Source organism: Molothrus ater, chromosome 5 (genome assembly GCF_012460135.2).
Source record: "Molothrus ater isolate BHLD 08-10-18 breed brown headed cowbird chromosome 5, BPBGC_Mater_1.1, whole genome shotgun sequence".
Classification (NCBI taxonomy): Eukaryota; Metazoa; Chordata; class Aves; order Passeriformes; family Icteridae; genus Molothrus; species Molothrus ater.
The window spans coordinates 37,140,956-37,159,564 of record NC_050482.2 but is presented as its reverse complement, the minus strand read 5'-3'; the positions used below and the strand labels follow the sequence as shown (position 1 = coordinate 37,159,564).

Genomic DNA, 18,609 nt, shown 5'->3' with positions numbered 1-18,609 from the left:
TAGGAGAGTCAAAACTGATTTTTAAATTAGTATTTTACTCAGGTATAGATCAGGTGATAGAAGTCTCTTCCTCATCATTTAGGTAATTAAATATCGTAGAGTGCAGGTTTTTTATGAACAAATGCAGTGAGCACCTGCCAAAGACAACACTGTGCTGCCTCCGAGTGCTCTTGCTCTTAAAGGTCTCCTCCAGTTTTTCACCCCCTTGGCTTTTCATGGTGTCCACAAACGACAGCGGAGGAGGCACATTCTTGCTCTTCATTGAAGGAAATGCTCAGGTACGTGTACAGGAAGGGGCAGGGAAGAGGATGAAGAGCATCCCCCAGAAAACCTTAAATTCCTTATTTACTATCCGGATTAATCAACTGAACAGTACGTTATTCAGCTGAAAAACCAGGTCTCTCGAGGAGCCCCTTTTCTGTAGTTACGAGCACCGCAGTACCCGAGTAATTCCACACGCGTTTTGGGGCGCAGGCTCCGGCCGGGCGGTCCCACAGAGCGCGGGGGAAGCTCCGCGCGGCCGGCTCCGCCCCTTCCGGCGCGTGCGGACATGGCGGCCGTGCCTGACGAGGAGAGCGGGTCCGGCCCCGGCCCGAAGCGCAGAGAAAAGCACAAGAACAAGAAGAAAGCGGCGCCAGGTGAGGGCGGGATGCCGGACTGGAGGCTGGCTGGGAGGGCCGCGGAATGAGGGGGGCTCCGTGGGGCGCTGCGGAGGGCACAGGCGGCTGGTGGGTGCTTGGGGACAGCAGCGGCCGTGCCGTGTTGTGGTGTGCTTGCTCTCGGGCTCTCGGCTTCCTCGCCTCACTTTGTGCCTTGTTCCTGTGTAATATACTTGAATAATCATCTTGTATATACCAGATCAACAGTGCATATCTCAGCTGCGGATTTTATTTTTTGTTTGTTTGTTTGTTTGTTTTTTGGTTTTTTTTGTTTTTTTGTTTTTTTTAATACAAAGAGTTTAAAGCAGTAATTTTTCTAAGGTCAGAAGAGATGCAAACCACACTTAACAGTGTATTAAATCAATCTTCTTATAACAATAGCTTTTTTTTTTCTTTTTAATAGCAGTTGATGAATCTGAACTTCTCACTGTGCCAGATGGATGGAAAGAGCCAGCCTTTACAAGAGAGGATAATCCCAGAGGGCTACTGGAAGAAAGCAGTTTTGCAACATTGTTCCCGAAGTATAGAGAAGCATACTTGAAAGAGTGCTGGCCACTTGTCCAGAAAGCCTTGGGGGAACATGTATGAACTTTTCACCATTTTGATACTAAACTTTACCTTTTGGGACATACAGGTCTTAATTAAGCTAATGAAAACAGTGCAAGTTGCTTTTCTCATACCATGTTTGTGAATTTCTACTGTGCTTGCCTTTTGAATTAGCAGTGTCATTTTTTGTCATCAAAATTGGTGAAGAGTTGTGTATCCAGACTTGCAGTTCTTTGTAAATGCTGTCAGCACAGTATTTGCAGCAGCAAATAGCTCATCATCCAGGCACTGACAGCTTTGCTGTGCTTGAATTCAGGGAGAGGAGAGAGGTGGTGCTTTGGGCCTTGGACACATATTCAGTCTTGGTTTTGTGTGTGTGAATTTTCTTAAGCTAAAAGTCTCTCAAGAAATTTCGGAAAATAGATCTGCCTTCTGTTAGTTAACTGCTTACTGCCAAAGCTGAATTATGATCTGGTGTATCTTTTCAAATTCTGCAGTATGTGAATGCAGCGCTGGATCTAATTGAGGGAAGCATGACTGTCACTACCACTAAGAAGACTTTTGATCCGTATGCAATCATTAGGGCTAGAGACTTAATAAAACTTCTGGCAAGAAGCGTTCCATTTGAGCAGGTCTGTAATAAATCCTGAAAGTTTTTATCTATCAAAATGCCTATCTTTTGTCTTAAATTCTATCACAATGTTATACTTAAATTCAGTCATAATACTTATAAAATACTACATTTTAAAAATGTGGGAAATTCAAGCGAGTCAAGTAAAATAAAATGTATATTTAAAGTAAATATATATGAAAGCAAAGGGAGAAGAATAAACTGAAGTATTCTCTTGATTGCTATGAGTAATACATTTGAATTCAGATGACATTGTCTGCTTCTCTTTAGGCAGTTCGTATCCTTCAGGATGACGTTGCATGTGACATCATTAAGATAGGCTCTCTGGTGAGGAAGAGAGAGACTTTTATAAAAAGAAGAGCACGGCTTCTTGGGCCAAAAGGATCTACTCTGAAGGTATTTCCTAGAGGTGTAGTAACCACACAATACTGAGACCCAAATTTGTGTCAGGTCTTCATATTACACTAATTTCTTTTCATTTTTGGTGTAGGCCCTGGAACTGTTAACAAACTGTTATATTATGGTGCAAGGCAACACTGTTTCAGCTCTTGGACCCTTTAGTGGGCTAAAAGAGGTAAGATGAGGTAGATGAGCCATTTGTGTAGCAAACAAATTTCTGTGCCCAGCTCGAGGGTGGGTGATACACAAAATCTGGCAATATTGGCAGTATCTCACTGACTTTTCAGCTGTGTGTTCGTAAGCTACATTTGCATGAATGTCCACAGTATTATCATCTTAGCTGCCGAATTTTGTTTAGACTCCAAGATCTTTCTGTCTTGGAAGAAAAAGCATCTGTAGATATTTTAATAACTATGTGGGAGAAGAATGCTTGTCAAAAGCAAGTTCCTCACAACACCATAACATCCATGGTAACGTGAAAATATTATTTGTGGGGCCTGCTGGAGTCTATTAGAAGCATGACAATAGTATTGCCATTTTTGAACTGCTGTTCCTTCCAATTAACCCTGTGCTTTAGCTTTTTAAAGACTGGAATCAATGATCTTGGAGATCTTCGCCATCCTTAATGTTTCTGTAATTTTAAATGTTACTACTTCGGGGTGGCAGAGGAAGCACAGTGTGTTATAGCTGATATTTTAATTGATTAGCATATGAAATGCTTGATGAGCTTTCTGTTCTTCTTTTGTACTCAATACAGGTTAGAAAAGTTGTTCTGGACACAATGAAGAATATACATCCCATATATAACATCAAGGTTAGCATGGTCCACTGTGCATCTTTGTTTACAAGAAAATGCTATTTCTTCCCAGAGGGTTGTATGTTAAAAAGTTGCATGTTTCTGTGTGGTAATCTATTTTGAGAATTTCTGTAGTGTGCTGCTTTATAAAAACCACTGACTTTGATATCCTTCATTTTACTAGGATACATTGCCGTAACACCATAATGGCAGTATCTGCAAAATCAAAGGAAACATTCTCCTTTGATTGTTGGCTTGATACTTGCTCATTTAAACTGAAGCACCTTCTCCTGTGCATTCTGTCCCTGTTTTGAGACATCTTTCTGGTTCTGCTATTCATATTTAAGCTCCTCTGCTCTTAATGAAGTGAGTTGTGCAAGGTTTGAATGTAGCATATTCCCTCTAAGACAGTCTAGTAAACTTCTAGTTTGGATCTCCTGGCTTCTACTGTAATACTCTTTTTTTAATAACTTCTTTGTGACATTCTGAAACTACTGAAGACTTTGATGATCAAAAGGGAATTAGCAAAAGATCCTGAACTGAGGACACAAAGTTGGGAAAGATTTTTGCCTAAATTCAAGCGGAAGAACTTGAAAAAACGCAAGGAGCCCAAGAAGAAAAATACTAAGAAGGAGTACACACCATTCCCACCTCCACAGCCAGAAAGCCAGGTCAGTTGAATCCTTATTTGGTTATGCAGGAATATAGCACACCTGAAATTGTGTTCTTTGTAAAAAGAGTTGGGGAGGCCTTTTCTGTCATGTTCTGATTCCCTGATACTACAGGTCTGGCTTATAATGCATAATTAACTAAGGCTTCTTGCTACTTGTCTTACACAGATTGATAAAGAATTGGCAAGTGGTGAATACTTCTTGAAAGAAAGACAGAAGAAACGCAAGCAAATGGAAGAGATAAAGGTAAAGTTGTATTAATCCAGGGTCCAGTTAAAAAGCATTTGATTGCTGACTTGGAATCTGATTTTTTTTTTTTGTCCTTTTTTGCCCTGCTCTGTTGCTGCTTGACCTTTTTATTGGTAAATTCAGGCAAAGCAAGCAGATGCAGTCAAGAGAAGACAAGAAGAAAGAAATAAAGCTTTTATCCCACCAAAGGAAAAGCCAGCTGTGAAAACAAAGAAAGGTAACCATTTTTTCCTGTTGTAAAATCTTCTGTTGCCAATTTTTAAGCTGAGTGATTTTGCAAATACAGCCTAGGAAAAAGAAAGATCATGCAAAAAAAATCCTGGTGGTAAGATGCATGCCCAGGGACAGTAGAAAGATCATCTAGCCAATAATTTTATACCTATAAAATGGTAATTCTCTATTGAAGAGTCAATCTCAATTGGTTGTTTGAGCTTCATCAGTTTTTGCCTTTCAGTTTTACAGTGATGCTGCCATAACTTTTACATTCAAGTAAACAGAAAGCAATACTTAGTTGCAAAACTTACATCACAACTTTTGTACAAGATAGGGTAAATAGTTCTAACCTTTTTTAATAGTTCCAACTTTTTCTAAAGGTTAAAGTAAAACCACACTATGTGCAGAGTAAGAGCTGATGTTCTTAAATGTTTTATTTTTTTAACTGGAGAAACAACAATCTTTGTATTTCTTACTGTGTAGCCTCCACTGAGAAAAAGATTGATATTGAAGCGATCAAAGAAAAGGTAAAGAATGCAAAGAAGAAGAAATTAGGAGCGCTTCCTGAGGAAGAAGTAAAGTTAAAAATGGCAGCAGATGAAAAGAAAAAAAAGAAAAAGAAGTAATTCACCACCCAAGATGTTTACTTGTCTCCTCTGATAATGAACATTTTTACACTCTGAAGATGGGAGATTTTTTGCTGTCAGTGTAATACGGACAAGAAAAGACTAAGTAAATGATCATTCTCTTTTCCTAAGTACAGTTTAATTAGAGGACCTACAACAGCTGTACAAGCTTGGTGAGGTTGGTGAAGAAAATCTGTGCTGCTGTGTTGTTTGATATAGTAAGAGAATGTATTTGGATCATATCCATCTATGATATGATAGGGAAAGGGAAGGTTTCCCAGTAGAAACATTGATGAGTTTAATGTGGAGTGTTAAACATTTGGGCCAGATAACTCTGGGAAGGTGAAAGCTCAAGGTAATTCTGTAAAAGACTGCCAGACAATATGGAGCCTCAAGTTGTGGTGATAACTTTTGCTAGGGAGGCAAGATTTATTACTATATAATGCTTTTATTTTTGTAAAAGCTGATTTTTTTTGTGTGTCTTGTCTAAGTGTTAATAAACTATTTTAATACAATGTTCTGAAACCTTAGTTAATCTACTGCACAACCTTCATTGTGTTGTCCAGGAAAACAATGATAAACTGTCATTTATTAGCATTATCCTGATGGGTTTTTACACAGAATATGGTATAAAGCAAGTGTCTTTACATAGGGATTGTGCTGCAGGGAAAGCAAAAAGTTGTGATATTTACTTTTAAATATATTCTTAGTTTAGTTCCTTCTTGCAAGAATATCTTTAAAAAATGTGTTCCTATGGTTTTTGGGTTTTTTGGCACTTGCCCTATTTTAAAGGAAGTTTAGAGGTTTTTCAATTTCCCAAAACTGTGAAATGTGATGAAATAAAGTGCACCAGCAGAGCAGCTGTTGCTTATTTCATATGTCTGAGATTAAAGAAACAAATGTATTGAGGGGGAGATAGAGCCACACTAACGTTATGATTCTGAGTGCCTTTGCTAGGGTTTGGAATTTTTGTCACTGCACATGCAGTGGAAATGGTTCTTCTAGAAGGATGCAGCTCAATGCCTTTTAGTGACCTTTTATTTGAAACTAGTAGGTGAAAACACATCCTTTTTTTTGTTTGATAGATGCCACATTGTAAAGTTTGGGGGTTTAATCCCCCTATGCCCACAGGTTTTTAAGGGAAGGTTTTAGGATTTCCTAAGAGCTGCTTAAGTATATAGTTAAATGAAACTGTTAACATTTTGAACTTTCAGGTCTCTGCATTGCTTCTGTTTCTTCTCCTGGAGACCACACATTAATTAAACTAAGCAGGAGAGAACTCCTGCTGAGCTCATTTTAAGCTCCCCGGACACAGCAGTGTATCTGGTTCTCTTTCCTGCCTTCCTCTTTCCAGTAGTAGGACACTACCCCACATGGGGGGCAGAGACTGTGCTGCAAGGTCTGCTGTGGAGCCCTGTGCAGGAGGAGTACCCACACATTACATCCTGCTGCCCATGTGCCACTTGCCAGCTGATTTTTAGTTGGGACTTTGCAGTACATGGAACTTAAGACCTGGGTTTCACACTGGAGTGTCTCTGAGTGTGCTGTCTTGGCTATGGAGGCTCCAGCAGTCACCAAAGATGTGTGTATATATATATAAAGATATATCAAGCATGAAATTCGTAATTTTGTCCCCAGACATATTTGCATTTTGAAAAATTATTTATTCAAGGAATGTTGTGATATTGAAATGATTCTAGTATAAGAGTACTAGCAGATAATGATCTGGAAGTGTAATGTGAGAAATGTTGGGTCCCAGTTCCAGTGTTTTCAGTTAAAATCCATGCCAGTAGTAAGGTCAGGGTCAGGAGTGGGCATGCAGAAACAGTGACAGGTATTGTGGTGACAGTACTGCAGAAATGAAGGGGTGAGGGGAACTTCCCAGCTTCCCCCACAGCAGTGTGTGCAGAGGGACAGGGTGCAGAAGCTTCTAAAAGTGTAGACAGGGATTGCTGTGGTCCAGCTGTGAGTTTGTGCAGCTCTGCTGCTTCCACACTCTGCTTGAGCTGAGTGACTGTGGTTGGTAGAGGACATACCGAGCTGAATGCAGCAGCTGTCCCCGCAGCCTTCTGCCTGCTCCAGATGTGCAGGTTCCAGGAGATTTGTTCTTTGGCAGTTGTTGAACCAAACTTGTAACTATGGGCACAGTGTGATTTTATTTGGAGTTCTATGTTTCCCAGTATTGTTTCTAGTGTTGTGCAAGTTGGAGCTGAATCTAGGTTTATTTTGTGCACCAGCAGTTAAGCTTTAGGTCATGTTGCAAATTCATGACTGCCATACACAGGAAGAAGGAAAGAACAATTTATTGTTTGAAACAGCAGTAAGACCCCTATACTCAAAAAAATAAATAAACCACAACAGGAAAGATTGCAGTGATACATAACTATGTAAACACAGGTGAAACTGTTTAGGCACAGATGCCATGAGTTTAAAACAATTTCTGAGCAAAGCAAAGTACCAATGACAAGTGCTCTATGAGACTGGGAAGTGCACTGCCTGCTGCAGGATGCAAATGCCAGAGTTCACAGGGATCCAAAAATTCCTTAAAAAAATTTAAATTATACAGGCCACTCTGCATCTTGCTGTCGGAGTGCCCAAGATAAGAGTGCAATAGGAATGAGACAGGTGCATACTCTGCCTGTGCCTTGGCTGTGTCCTGGGGCCTGGCTCCAGGGCTGGACACTCTCCAGCCCTTCCTAAAGTGTGTTGGGCAGCTGCCTGCACCTTAGTGTGCTGCCTGGACTATGTGCCATCATGCCCACTAGATCACATGCACACTCCTCCACTTTAATAATATTTTAACTTTTTAACTTTTAAAACAAATTTAACATCGAAATCTATTTTAACTTTTAACTGGTTCTGAGCAATGAGAAAGCTGCTTATCAGTGCTTGTAACTACGACCTGCAATGAAGATGTTATTTCTGTACTTGTAAATCACATTGCAAACAATGTCTCTACCAATGTTTGTGCTGCCTGTAACTTATGTGAATGGAAGAGATGAGTTGAGCCAGGTGCTCTTGTGGTCTTCTACATGCGTGCTACCCACTGGCAGGTATTAGAGACCAATATTTTGGTAAGAGCCAGGAGGCCACAAATATCAGTATAAGGAGTATTAATCTTAAAGCAATAACGGAGATGCAGAACTCATCACATGCAGGCCTGTCCCAGTCTGGTTGCCACTTGGAATCCTCTGTAAACAAAACAATTCACTTGTTTTCAAGTATAACTGCAACAAGGGCAACAAAAGGAAGCAGTAATTCCAGTGGTACTTACCAATGACTTTGTCACGCTCTTCATTTTCTGGAGAGAGAAAAGAAGTAAACAGAAGCACACTTATAATTTAGAAACAATTTGTCTCTAACCAAAAGGGAATGAAAATGTGAGCATCACAATGGGCTTACAAATACAGCTGATGTGTTTCTTCTCAGGAAAAAGCAAAGACCTGCTGACTCTGGGAGAGTCCTGCAGTGACTCTCAGGACTCTGGTGAGGAGTGGTTCATCACACTTTTTTGACTTCTATCACCAGTGGCTGGTGGAGAAAGGACTCCCCCCCCTCCCTGCCCCCCCCCCCCCGGGTGTGCTTCCCGAGATCACTGATTTTTGCCCTGTGGCCTGTGTTTTGAGAGCCTGCAATTAACATTAAACAGCTCTGTGAATCCAGGACTCCCTTAAATTCCTTAGGTGCTGATGTTCTAACAGCATCTTCCCACTCCTTTTAGTTCACCAATAGTTGAGTGCTGGGGAAAAGTGTGACCATATCCTCAGCTCCCCACAGGCCAATGGCCACAGCACAGTGCCTTGTCTTTATGGAAATTTCAGTTCTCCTTCCCTCCTGACTCCATGCAGCCATTAAAAAGCCAAGTGCAGGCATATCAGGAAGGCTGTCAGATTTGAGTTGAGCACTGCATCTCCGTGAATGATCTTGCATGTCAGCCTTGTCTCTCCCAGTGCTTAGGGCAAAGCAGATGGCCTGGCTGATGGTCAGTGGAGAGAGCAGCTTTGGCAGTGCCATGGCTGCTCTCCCCACCCGCAGTGGCATGGCAGGGGCAAAGCTTGCTTGGACCTGCACCAGCTCAAGCCACAGCTCACACATCAGGTGTGGATAACCTGGAGCCCCAGGACAGGTATCCCATTCTCTGCTTTCTGTTTCTGCAAGTAGTTATTTCTGGCAGGGGTGACAACTTTAAACTGCAGCCACCATATCTCCTGTAACACACCCTCCAGCACCTGAAGAGCAGACCCCTCCCATCACTCCCCAGGGCAGAAAACAGGCTCCTTCTGCCCTCATCCCCTCTCTTTATGTACTACTACCCACTTGGCTTCTGACTGCAGGTTTTCAGCCTATATTTAGGAACAGGAGAGTGCTGTGCCTGCCTCCTGCCACTATCTTTTGTGTGCTCTTTCCCTTTCTACACATGCTTGGGGAGGATATCTGGTTGTCTTCTACTTACGACACATTGTCATGGTACACTTCTCACCACCGCACTCGCTGCACGCTGTTCCCGTCTTGTATGGGCGCACTGGGTAATTCCCTCTGCAAAGGAAAACACCACGGCTCTCAAACAGCCCTTGGGAAGATGGTAATAACTACTGCTAATTAGGTTTTAACCTGAGTTCTGCTTCACTTGTGTTGATAGAATGATGGGGTTTTTTTTCAAGAGTTCCATCTGAGTGCCCTGTGCCCAAGACATGCAGAGAAACAGAAGAGATTAGGTGTAATGGGACACCCTGTTTAGAAATTTGGAGACAGCAGCATTGCAAACCTGGGAATTAAAGCACTCTCAGAGTTGGGTAATTTGTGCATGGAGACTCTGGAACCTCACAGCTGGCTCTGGCTATGGAAGCAAGAGCAGGTTCAGTTACTGTGTGTGTATGTATGTGTGTATTCAGCCTTGAAGAGGAATGCTCTGGTGTTGGAGAATCATAGGTGGTGATTTCATCCATTTGTTGTTTAATATTTTGGGAGTGATGTAGGACTCTCTCCTGCTACCTCCCTCTGCCAGTGGTGTGAGTGGGACCAACTACCTCTGCTCAGGCTGATACTGCACCAAACACAGCTTCAGTGCTTTGCTCAAAGTATGGCCAAAGCAAGACTTACAGCATGCCTCAAACTGCCCATGAACACAGAGAGGGATTTTGTAAGCATGAAATCTCAGCAGTGAGATGAAACTTCATGGTAAAACCTCATTACTTTCAGCAAGGCAAGGCTTTCATTGCTTGGTCTAAGCTGAAGAGTACATTCACTTGAGGAAACTGTGTGTGAATCTTGCCTGGGCCCTTGGCAGAGCTGAAACAAAGCAATGAAACTGCTGCTTCTCAAAATCAACAGCTGGATGTGACATTCCTCCACTTGTCAGCATGCAACTGACCATTTGTGGTGTCCTCACCCAGCAGGGAAGGGCCCAGCTTTAAAGCCCTCTCTAGAGCACCTTGCCTCTCCAGAGAGCGCCCTATCTGCTTTGCTGGGTGCTGGTGAAGGGACTACTCCTCTTCCCCATGCCAACACAGGGCAAGAAATCCAGTGGGATTTTGGCCCTCTGCACATTTGGGTGTGGGACTTCTGGGGAGAGCAGCAGCTGTGTCATTTCAAGATATTTAGTCAGGGGTACATATTCTTCCAAGGATGAGACGTGGGCAAAAGGAATGCCAAACTTACTTGAGCTCAAGGGCTGCCTGGCTTTGGCCCAACATGGCTTGGGCAAAGGCTTTTAAAGCTGCATTTATACTGAGGTGGTATTAATTAGCTGGAGCAGAGAATAATACATCCATCCTAGCTGGATATCCTACTAACTATGCACATGAAGGACCTCTGGATCAAATTTTGTCTTGAGCAGCCTCAGCCTCCTAAGCAGCCCTCAGCTGCTAAAACTGCAGGCTGCCAGCACTGCACAATTCACTGTTTATCCAAGCCATTGACTTAGGGCTTAATTCCTCAGGCACGTGTGGGAATATCTTCAGACTTGGCAACTGTATGGGGCCATCTTGGCATTTAGGAGCAAGGGATTAACTTTCAGATGATCATTTCAGTATTTTCATGTCAACATCTTATATTTAATCCTTTCTTCCAGTCCAGCTACTTTTTGTCTCCAATATACAGCCCTCATCTAGCAAATAAAAAACAGCTGGTTGGACAAAGGTGTACCTCTTCTCTATTTTGGAGACTATTTCCTCCCACAAAAAAAAGGACTAAATGGACTGATCTAATAAATTTGCATGTTGTGGAAGGGAAGGGGTAGGACCTGTGAAATATTCATAACAAAAAACCTTACGGCGGCCCATAGTTGCAGACGAAGTGTGCTGCGTTGCGTATGGAGATGTATTGCACCGTGGGACAGTAGTGCACAGCACAACCAACCTTGTAGCTTGTAGCCCAAACTACCTGCAAAGACAGATGGATACACTGGTGACAAGGCTTTGATTCAGCACCTGAAGAGTTAGAAGAAGACATGCTCTCTCTTGTTTTATCACATACAAATGGGATGAGGAGGACAATAATGGATCTCATAAATCATAGTTTGTTCTGAAAAAAGACTGATTATTTTACCCAATTCACCATATATTTGTTAAAACTGTGCAGAAAGAAGACACAACTGGCTGTAACAGGTTGTTTTCCTTTCTTGCAAAGGAGAAAGGTGAAGTTCACCTCCTTTGTTTCAACATAATCCATTAGCATTCTATCTTTCTTGCTGGTGGGAGCTGAGTTCACACCTGTTCAGAAAAGGCTTCATGATCTGCTACAGCTCTTATGAGGGCTGGCTGCCCCTTCACTAAATCCTGTAGGGACATAAAGCAAATTTTCAGAAGGCACTGGTGCTTTGGGAGGAGGATTGTGTTTAGACTGCACTCCTGCCTTTTAACATCATGGCAGTGACTAAGATAATCTAGGGGCAAGGCCATTACTTCACTTACTGATCCTCTCTCTACCAGAAGCTTTTCTGTGGAACCCAGCATCCTATCAGAGTGCAGCCAAATGCTGCAGTCCTGAAAATTAAGTCCCATGACTGCAGCAGAGGGGAGACAAGGGCACAGCAGTACTTGAGGGTGATAAAACAGCAGCAATGACTGACTACATGAGCAATATGGAAGGATCCTGGTAACTTAGAACATAAATACATTTGTGCTTCCACTGACTTAAAGGGGAGGACTGGGCCTTTCTGTTTATAGTTGTTTGGTACCAGCTCTGGGAAGATGGGACAATCCTCAGGCTCCTGAGGGTTTTCTTAGTGCAGTGGCAGAGCAGAGGTTGCTCCTGGCACCAGCTGTAAATAACTTTCCTGAGGACTGTGAAGGACTGAATAAAAGGACCTTCCCTATCCCAGGAGGCCACTGACTGAGCAATGATTTGTGGTAACTGCAGTAATTGTGCCCAGGGAAAATTCTCTTCTCCACAGTTGGGAAGAAGCGGAATGATGAGTTCCCTGACAGGAAAAACCCAAGGATACCTCCTGAGGCTGTCAGATATACATCTTCTAGCTACAATTGCTATCACTGCTAACTCCAAGTGAGAATAATCTTATTTTTTTCTTCTACGCCCATGAAATTGCATGGGCCACTCCTCTACAAACACCATGGTCAACAGCACTGTGCTTTAGTGCCAGGTAAGGTGTGCTGTGCCGTTTCCAGGTGCTGACTCTTGCAATGTTCTTGAGAGCAAGCTCAAAGAGCAGTACAGTCACCTCTCACATCTCCTGCATCCAAGTATCTTCTCTGCACACAAGTTCAGAAAGCCCACCTCGTTCACCTCATCTGCTCAAGTCCTAAAAGCACATGTGTATCTCAGCAAAAAATATTAGATAGCCTCAGGTCAAAATTTAAGCCTAGAGTTGCTGTTGCAAGCTTTCCTATAGCTGTGGGTAGTGACTGCAGGGTTGCATGGCAGCTGCAGTCCTTTTGCTCCCTTTGCCTGCTTCCTTTGGGAACAGCAGTTGGACAAAGTGTGCACATGATGTTTGCAGAACTGCAGACATCTCTTTTCATTATGTTACTTCTCCAGCCATTGGCATTTGAAGTCTGCCTGACAGAGCTGAGACCTCATTCCATGCATGCACTGCAGCTCACAGCCACTGCTGTTGTCTGTTTTTCAGCCACTGCTTGGCTAATCTGACTGCTTGATAGCTGCACTATTTTCTTCCAAAAAAACCCCACAAACTCCCACATTTAAAGTAATAACACTGCAACTCTTTTCCTCCCATAATTTGAAACATAAGAACATCTTGTGCACACAGACATATAGTAAGACTACAGAACCTGGAAAGATTCACTGAATCTTCAACAGAAATGTGGAGGTTTTGTATCAAAATGGCAAAGCTGGTTCATGGTTTAGATGGAGAAATGCAATGCCTACCTGTGTATAGTGGCCACATACTCTAGTGCACTTATTGGTGTCGTAATCGTAGGATTCGACCTCGGCGTACCAAGAGGCGAGGGCTGCTTTCACAGTAAAGACAGAAGCCGAGCCAGTCCAGATGTTTTCCCCAGCAGTAGCAAATCTGGGGTGAACTTTCCCTCGCTCTTTGAGGTGTATATTATGTTTAAATAAGCATTTCTTTGCCCAAGCTTTTGCAGTCTTTGCTAAATCTGGATCCCAACTCTGCAAAATAAAGAATTAAAATCACAAAATCACAAAATAAACAATTAAAAATCACTTTGTTATACTGGCAGTGCAATAATTCAGAGCAGCTCTCAGGAAAAGCTGTATCTCAATTGTGTAGATGCTTTTGGTTCATTCATTTTTTACTTCTGTGGAGACTTACAGAGCTACATGGTAAATCAGCTTGTAGGTTTGTTTCTGATTTGAACTTAAATTGCTGATTAAGCTTGAAGAAATTTCTTTGGGGTGATGAATGATCTTGGCTGACTGGCCTGTTGGACACCAAGAGCTGTACATCAGCCAAATACAGTGTTTGTGGCACAGTGAGCATTTCAAGGCTGTGCTGGCCATGACAGAACATTAATGTAAATTAAAATGAATTTACATGGAAACTGGAAAATGAGGCTTATGCCTACCATATCAATAATGCAAAAGTCTTGTGTAGCCTCATTTTTGCTTAAGGCCATGGCTGGCAGGTCAGTTCACAAGCACACTGTGATTTTGGGGACAGTTTAAACTCAACCCTTTGGTGAGCATCATTGTTTGGTGGCTTGAAACCTGAGTGCTGAATTCATATTTGTGGAATGACTCATTCACTTGCTATTCAGTTTTAGAGAAAGTGGCTATTTAAGCAACTGAGTTATGTAAATGCCTTTTGTTTGCACTGGAGGTGGTGTCTGCTCTTGCTGGGTTTTCTTGTGCCCACACCTTGAGTAATTACAACATTGTACCTCCTGGTAGATACAGTACCACAGATGTATGCTTGTGGTCCTAGTTATACTTTGTGTTATGTAAATGAAGTTATCTAGCACTGAACTAGTTTGTACTGAAGTTTTTTTTAAAAATAAACTTTTATTTTTCCTCTTCTGAATTAATTAAAATAGCTTACTTGCTTCTGCAAATGATGAAAATGCTAAGGAAATTGTTTTGAATGGATCAGAAATGATGAAGGAAAAGGTGCATTTTACAATCTACCTTTTTGTAGATTTTGGTAAAATCTAACAAAGGTAGGTTGTTGGATTTTATGTCTATGTTTTAACTAAGTAACTTTTTTTGTACCATAGCTAAGTCTGAAACAATTGTATTGTATTGTTTACACTACCAATTAGTAATTAAAAACCACCAGATCATGCCAAAATGCATCTATGGAGATTTAAAAAAATTTTTAACCTATGTCTTCCATTTCTTCCTTTGCCTAATGTTTGTGGAGGGTGTATTTTCCCAATGTGGTAGGGTGGACACTGGCCAGGTGCCCACCAAGGCCACTCTATCACTGCCCTCCTCAGCTGGGGAGGGGGGAGAAAATGCAAACAAAGGCCCCTGGATTGAGATAAGACAGAGAGAGATCATCCATCAGTTACTGTCATGGGCAAAACATATTCAGCTTGGGGAAATTAATTGTATTTATTACAATTTTAAACACCTTCCCCGCACCTCTTCTTTCTTCCAGGACATAACTTCACTAAGATAATCTCCATGATTTTCCACTTCCTCCTCCTCCCTCCCAGCAGCACAAGGGAACATGAATTGGGGGTTATGCTCTCTTCATCAAACACTCCCTCCTGCTCCCTCCTCCTCAGGGGAGGACTCCTCACACTCTTCTCCAGCTCCTGTGTGGGGTCCCTCCAACAGGAGATGGTCTCCACAAACTTTCCAAATGTAAGTCCTTCCCAGGGTTTCAGCTCTTCTGCTCCAGCATGGTCCCTCCCTCAGGATGCAGTCCTTCAGGAGCACACTGCTCCAGAGTGGCTTCTCCATGGGGTCACCAGTCCTGCCAGCAAACCTGCTCAGTGCGGGCTCCTCTCTCCATGGGGCCACAGCTCCTGCCAGGACCCTGCTCCAGCACAGGCTTCCCACAGGGTCACAGCCCCCTCCAGGCCTCCACCTGCCCCAGTGTGGGTCCTCCCCAGGCTGCAGGTGGATCTCTGTTCCTCCATGGACCTCCATGGACTGCAGGGTCCCATCCTGCCTTACCATGGGCTGCACCACAGGCTGCAGGGGAATCTCTGCTCCAGTGCCTGGAGTGCTTCCTCCCACCCTTTCTGCCCTGACCTTGGTGTCTGCAGAGTTGCTCCTCTCACATGTTCTTACTCTTCTCTGGCTGCAGTTGCTTGTGCACAGCCTTTCCCCTTCTTGAATGAAATATCCTAGAGGCACTGCCACTGTCGCTGAAGGATTTGGCCTTGGCCAGCAGCAGGGAAATGGCTCTGTGGGACATTCAGGAAGCTTCTGGCAGCTTCTCAGAGAAGCCATCCCAGTATGACCCCTCTGCTTTCAAAACCTGTTTGTGCAAACCAAATACACCCACAAAACCAGGACATAAATAATGTAGATAGGAACTCAGTCCATCGAGTACGAAATTTGGGGCAGGGAGTCTTATTTCAAGTAAGCAGTTGGTATTTCCTTAGATACTTTTTCAGGACAATGGATAAAATCTGGCATTGCACAGAACTTGTCTTCCAGTCCTAGAAGATAACCCTGACAGTTAAGACCGAAGCTTTCATTTCACATCTTGTCAAGGCTCTGAGATGATCATTATGAAAGAAGTACGACAGGGGGATGCACCTTTGCATTTCATGGTCTTTTTTTTTTCACATTCTGCTTTTTAAGAGTCCATGCACCTCCTCCCCTCATCCTATAGTAGTAATAGGTTTAAACTTTGATAAAGGTATGAATAATACTAAGTTCAAAGTTGCATAGTAAGTTTAAATATACTTTCCATTTTGTGTGAATACTTAATCTGGCTGACAGATGAAAAGCAGTGTACAGAAATGTTCACAATTATTTTTAGTTTAACTGCAGTTACACTCCATATTTGCTTATAATACTGCACTTAAACAGAAAGATTGACTGAATCGCATGCGAGAAAATGCACAGGACAGGGAGATTTGCATATAGATATCACTGCTGTTTAAGGAAAAAATACTTACTTTTTCCCCCCCTCATTAACTGCTTCTCAGTTTTCATTTTATAACAAGTTGCTTGCTGACTTAAGGAGGAAAAATTTAATGCATAATATGTGAAAAGTGATGTAAGGCAGCACTAATTCAAAGGAGACTGTTACAAAGCCCTGATGAAACTGGTGAGACTCTGCTGTTTTTGAGGAGCCTTAGAACAGAACTAAGTAGTGCTTTGGGTGGATGAGAAAGGGCTCACATTTGTCAGGGAAAAAAATCTTAGATCAACATTCTCATTTTATAATACATGTATTACAAATACCAATGGTTGAGCTTTGTTACTTGCAATTAAAGGAGTTTCTATTTTGCATTTTCTTTTAAAAACTACTTTTCCAAAATATGAGAATGTCCTGAATTCAATCTTAATTTTCACATATCTAGGTGGACAGTTACTTCCAGCAAAAAAGAAGCTCCTTGTGAAATAAAAGCACCATCTTATTTTCTGCCTTTTTTAAGTGCAAAGGGCCACTCATAATACTGTTTTCAGTTCTAATGCTTTTAGTTTTGTAATAGATTTTATCATGTATTGCACTGCTACCTCCACATTAAATAGTTCCTGGAAGAGGTCATATTTAAGACTAGGGATTTTGCAGTATTTTGAAGAAACTTGCCATGATTCAGTTACTGGTTTAGATGCAATTTATTTGTCTGTTTCTTATGCTTCCTTTTTTTTTTTTTCAGATTTCAGTTCTTTACTTTTTCAAAAGAAGAAATTAAGCACAATTTAAAAATACAAACACTGCACTTTTAACACATCCTAACAATATTTTGTTTGCTTAGGGCCAGTAAAGCAAGGTAGAAAATACAGAGTCGAAAGAACATGTTCTGAAGGCCAGAATGCACAGCTGAGGAGAGCTGATCTAAAAAATGCATCTAGAAGCGAAACTAAGTAAGTTTCCTGTCATGTTTGCAATTCAAGTTTTATTACTGTGCGGTTACCCCTCCTAAGTGGGGCACTTACCTTTTAGTGTCTGACAACCAGACACGGAAAATGAACTTGGTGCTTTCTGGCTTTCCCTGCAGGCCAGCCCCTCGGAGCTGCCGCCCTGCTGGCTCAGTCCGTGAGAGCCCTGCAGGGAATGCCCAGAGAAAGCTCTCCGGCGCTGTTTGGCAACAGGATCTGCCCTCGCCGACTGGAGCAGGAAAGTTGTGCTTAGAGGTGCACAAACCCCGCACCCCCGGCTGCCGAGCTGCGTGTGGCGCCTCGCAACCAGAGGCTCCTCACACAACAGAGCCCAGCAGCACCGCTGGGCTGAGGGCGGGCATCTTCGGCTGCGGGTGAGGAATTTCAGTCACACCTAAACTGCACATATCCCACCCGATAATTACAGCCTTCTTCTCTGCTTTGAAAAGCGGTCAGTCTTATGACCCCAGGTTTTTGTGGGGTTGTTTTCTGATTTTTTGCATTTGATCACAAAAGCAATCTTTGAGAATCATAAACAGCATCACAATGCTACAAATTTGTACGTAAGTCATGAAGATTCCCTTACCATCCAGAGCATGTTGCTGGCTGGTGGATCCACTCTGGACCGCAACGTGTTGTGGGTTTGCACACATTGCTTAATAAACTCTGGATCCCGAGGATCAGGCAATGTCGATGGATCATAAGAATCAGAGGAATAACAAAAGAGTAGTAAAGCCAGCGCACAAGTAGAAAATCTGCCTGTCATTGAGAAGGGAGAAGAAGAGAGATGGTGCAAGCAGAAAGTCACCACGGTGGATCTAGGAGCATCCCTAGACGTCCCGAGCAGGTGGTGCTGAAACCCGGCGGGCTCGGTGCCCGGTTGCCTGTATTTATAGAGCCCCTCGTCAGCCTGAGGGCGGCTGGGCGTGGCCTGGCCCTCAGCGCGGCCGCTGCGCCCGCCGGGGGTGCCGGGGCGTGGGCCGCGGCTGCTGCGGGGCCGAACGGGGCGAACCCCCAAAGTCCAGTGTCCTTTGGAGAGCTCGCTGCCTGTGCTTGTGCTGCTACTCACTCTCTGTACAACACACCGCAATGGAACGCCGCCGGGAAAAAGCATCGGTGTCGGTCCTGCCCCCGCAGGGCTGGCGCCGAAAGTCGGTTAATCTCTGCGGTTTGTGCACAGGCATCAAGGAAGTTTTCTTCAACCAGTTCCGTCACCGAGCACTTGCTTAAGGCATGCACTGCGAATGTCATTAGCCCTTTCCTTACAGTCATGCTTCTCAACGTCTGGTCTTCCAGCTTTAAAAGCAGACTGTTTCAGCGGAACGAAGTGGTTTTAGGTCAACCAGCAGCATTTTGCTCGGAAGAT

General features: G+C 43.0%; 2 protein-coding genes across 3 annotated transcripts; one reads left to right on the top strand and one right to left on the bottom strand.

Moving 5' to 3' along the window:
- Positions 1–537: 537 nt before the first annotated feature.
- On the top strand, positions 538–5,305 carry KRR1 (KRR1 small subunit processome component homolog). Of its 2 annotated transcripts, none has more exons than XM_036401545.2 (10): positions 538–638; positions 1,066–1,241; positions 1,703–1,837; positions 2,107–2,232; positions 2,327–2,410; positions 2,993–3,049; positions 3,532–3,702; positions 3,871–3,948; positions 4,075–4,168; positions 4,648–5,305. In XM_036401545.2, the coding sequence occupies exons 1-10, from the start codon at positions 551–553 to the stop codon at positions 4,788–4,790; spliced, it is 1,152 nt and encodes a 383-aa protein (XP_036257438.1). In that variant the 5' UTR covers positions 538–550; the 3' UTR covers positions 4,791–5,305. The 2 variants fall into 2 exon arrangements, with proteins under 2 accessions (XP_036257438.1, XP_036257437.1); XM_036401544.2 differs by having other exon boundaries at positions 1,063–1,241.
- A 1,772-nt stretch (positions 5,306–7,077) lies between these two features.
- LOC118697947 (glioma pathogenesis-related protein 1-like) lies at positions 7,078–18,225 on the bottom strand. The gene is made up of 6 exons (XM_036400968.1): positions 17,830–18,225; positions 13,137–13,382; positions 11,062–11,171; positions 9,244–9,326; positions 8,065–8,091; positions 7,078–7,981 (listed from the first exon to the last, which is right to left on the bottom strand). The coding sequence occupies exons 1-6, from the start codon at positions 18,007–18,009 to the stop codon at positions 7,830–7,832; spliced, it is 798 nt and encodes a 265-aa protein (XP_036256861.1). The 5' UTR covers positions 18,010–18,225; the 3' UTR covers positions 7,078–7,829.
- Between the last annotated feature and the right edge of the window lie 384 nt (positions 18,226–18,609).

Excerpts from the sequence above, each read along its gene's own strand:
- LOC118697947 (XM_036400968.1), bottom strand. The coding sequence starts at position 18,009 with ATGACAGGCAGATTTTCTACTTGTGCGCTGGCTTTACTACTCTTTTGT. Across the intron at positions 11,172-13,136 it reads TATGTGGCCACTATACACAG|GTAGTTTGGGCTACAAGCTA; the intron begins GTAGGCATTGCA and ends CTGTCTTTGCAG. Across the intron at positions 8,092-9,243 it reads GTGTACCATGACAATGTGTC|AAAATGAAGAGCGTGACAAA; the intron begins GTAAGTAGAAGA and ends TTCTCTCTCCAG.
- KRR1 (XM_036401544.2), top strand. The coding sequence starts at position 551 with ATGGCGGCCGTGCCTGACGAGGAGAGCGGGTCCGGCCCCGGCCCGAAG. Across the intron at positions 2,233-2,326 it reads CAAAAGGATCTACTCTGAAG|GCCCTGGAACTGTTAACAAA; the intron begins GTATTTCCTAGA and ends TTTTTGGTGTAG. Across the intron at positions 3,050-3,531 it reads ATCCCATATATAACATCAAG|ACTTTGATGATCAAAAGGGA; the intron begins GTTAGCATGGTC and ends AAACTACTGAAG.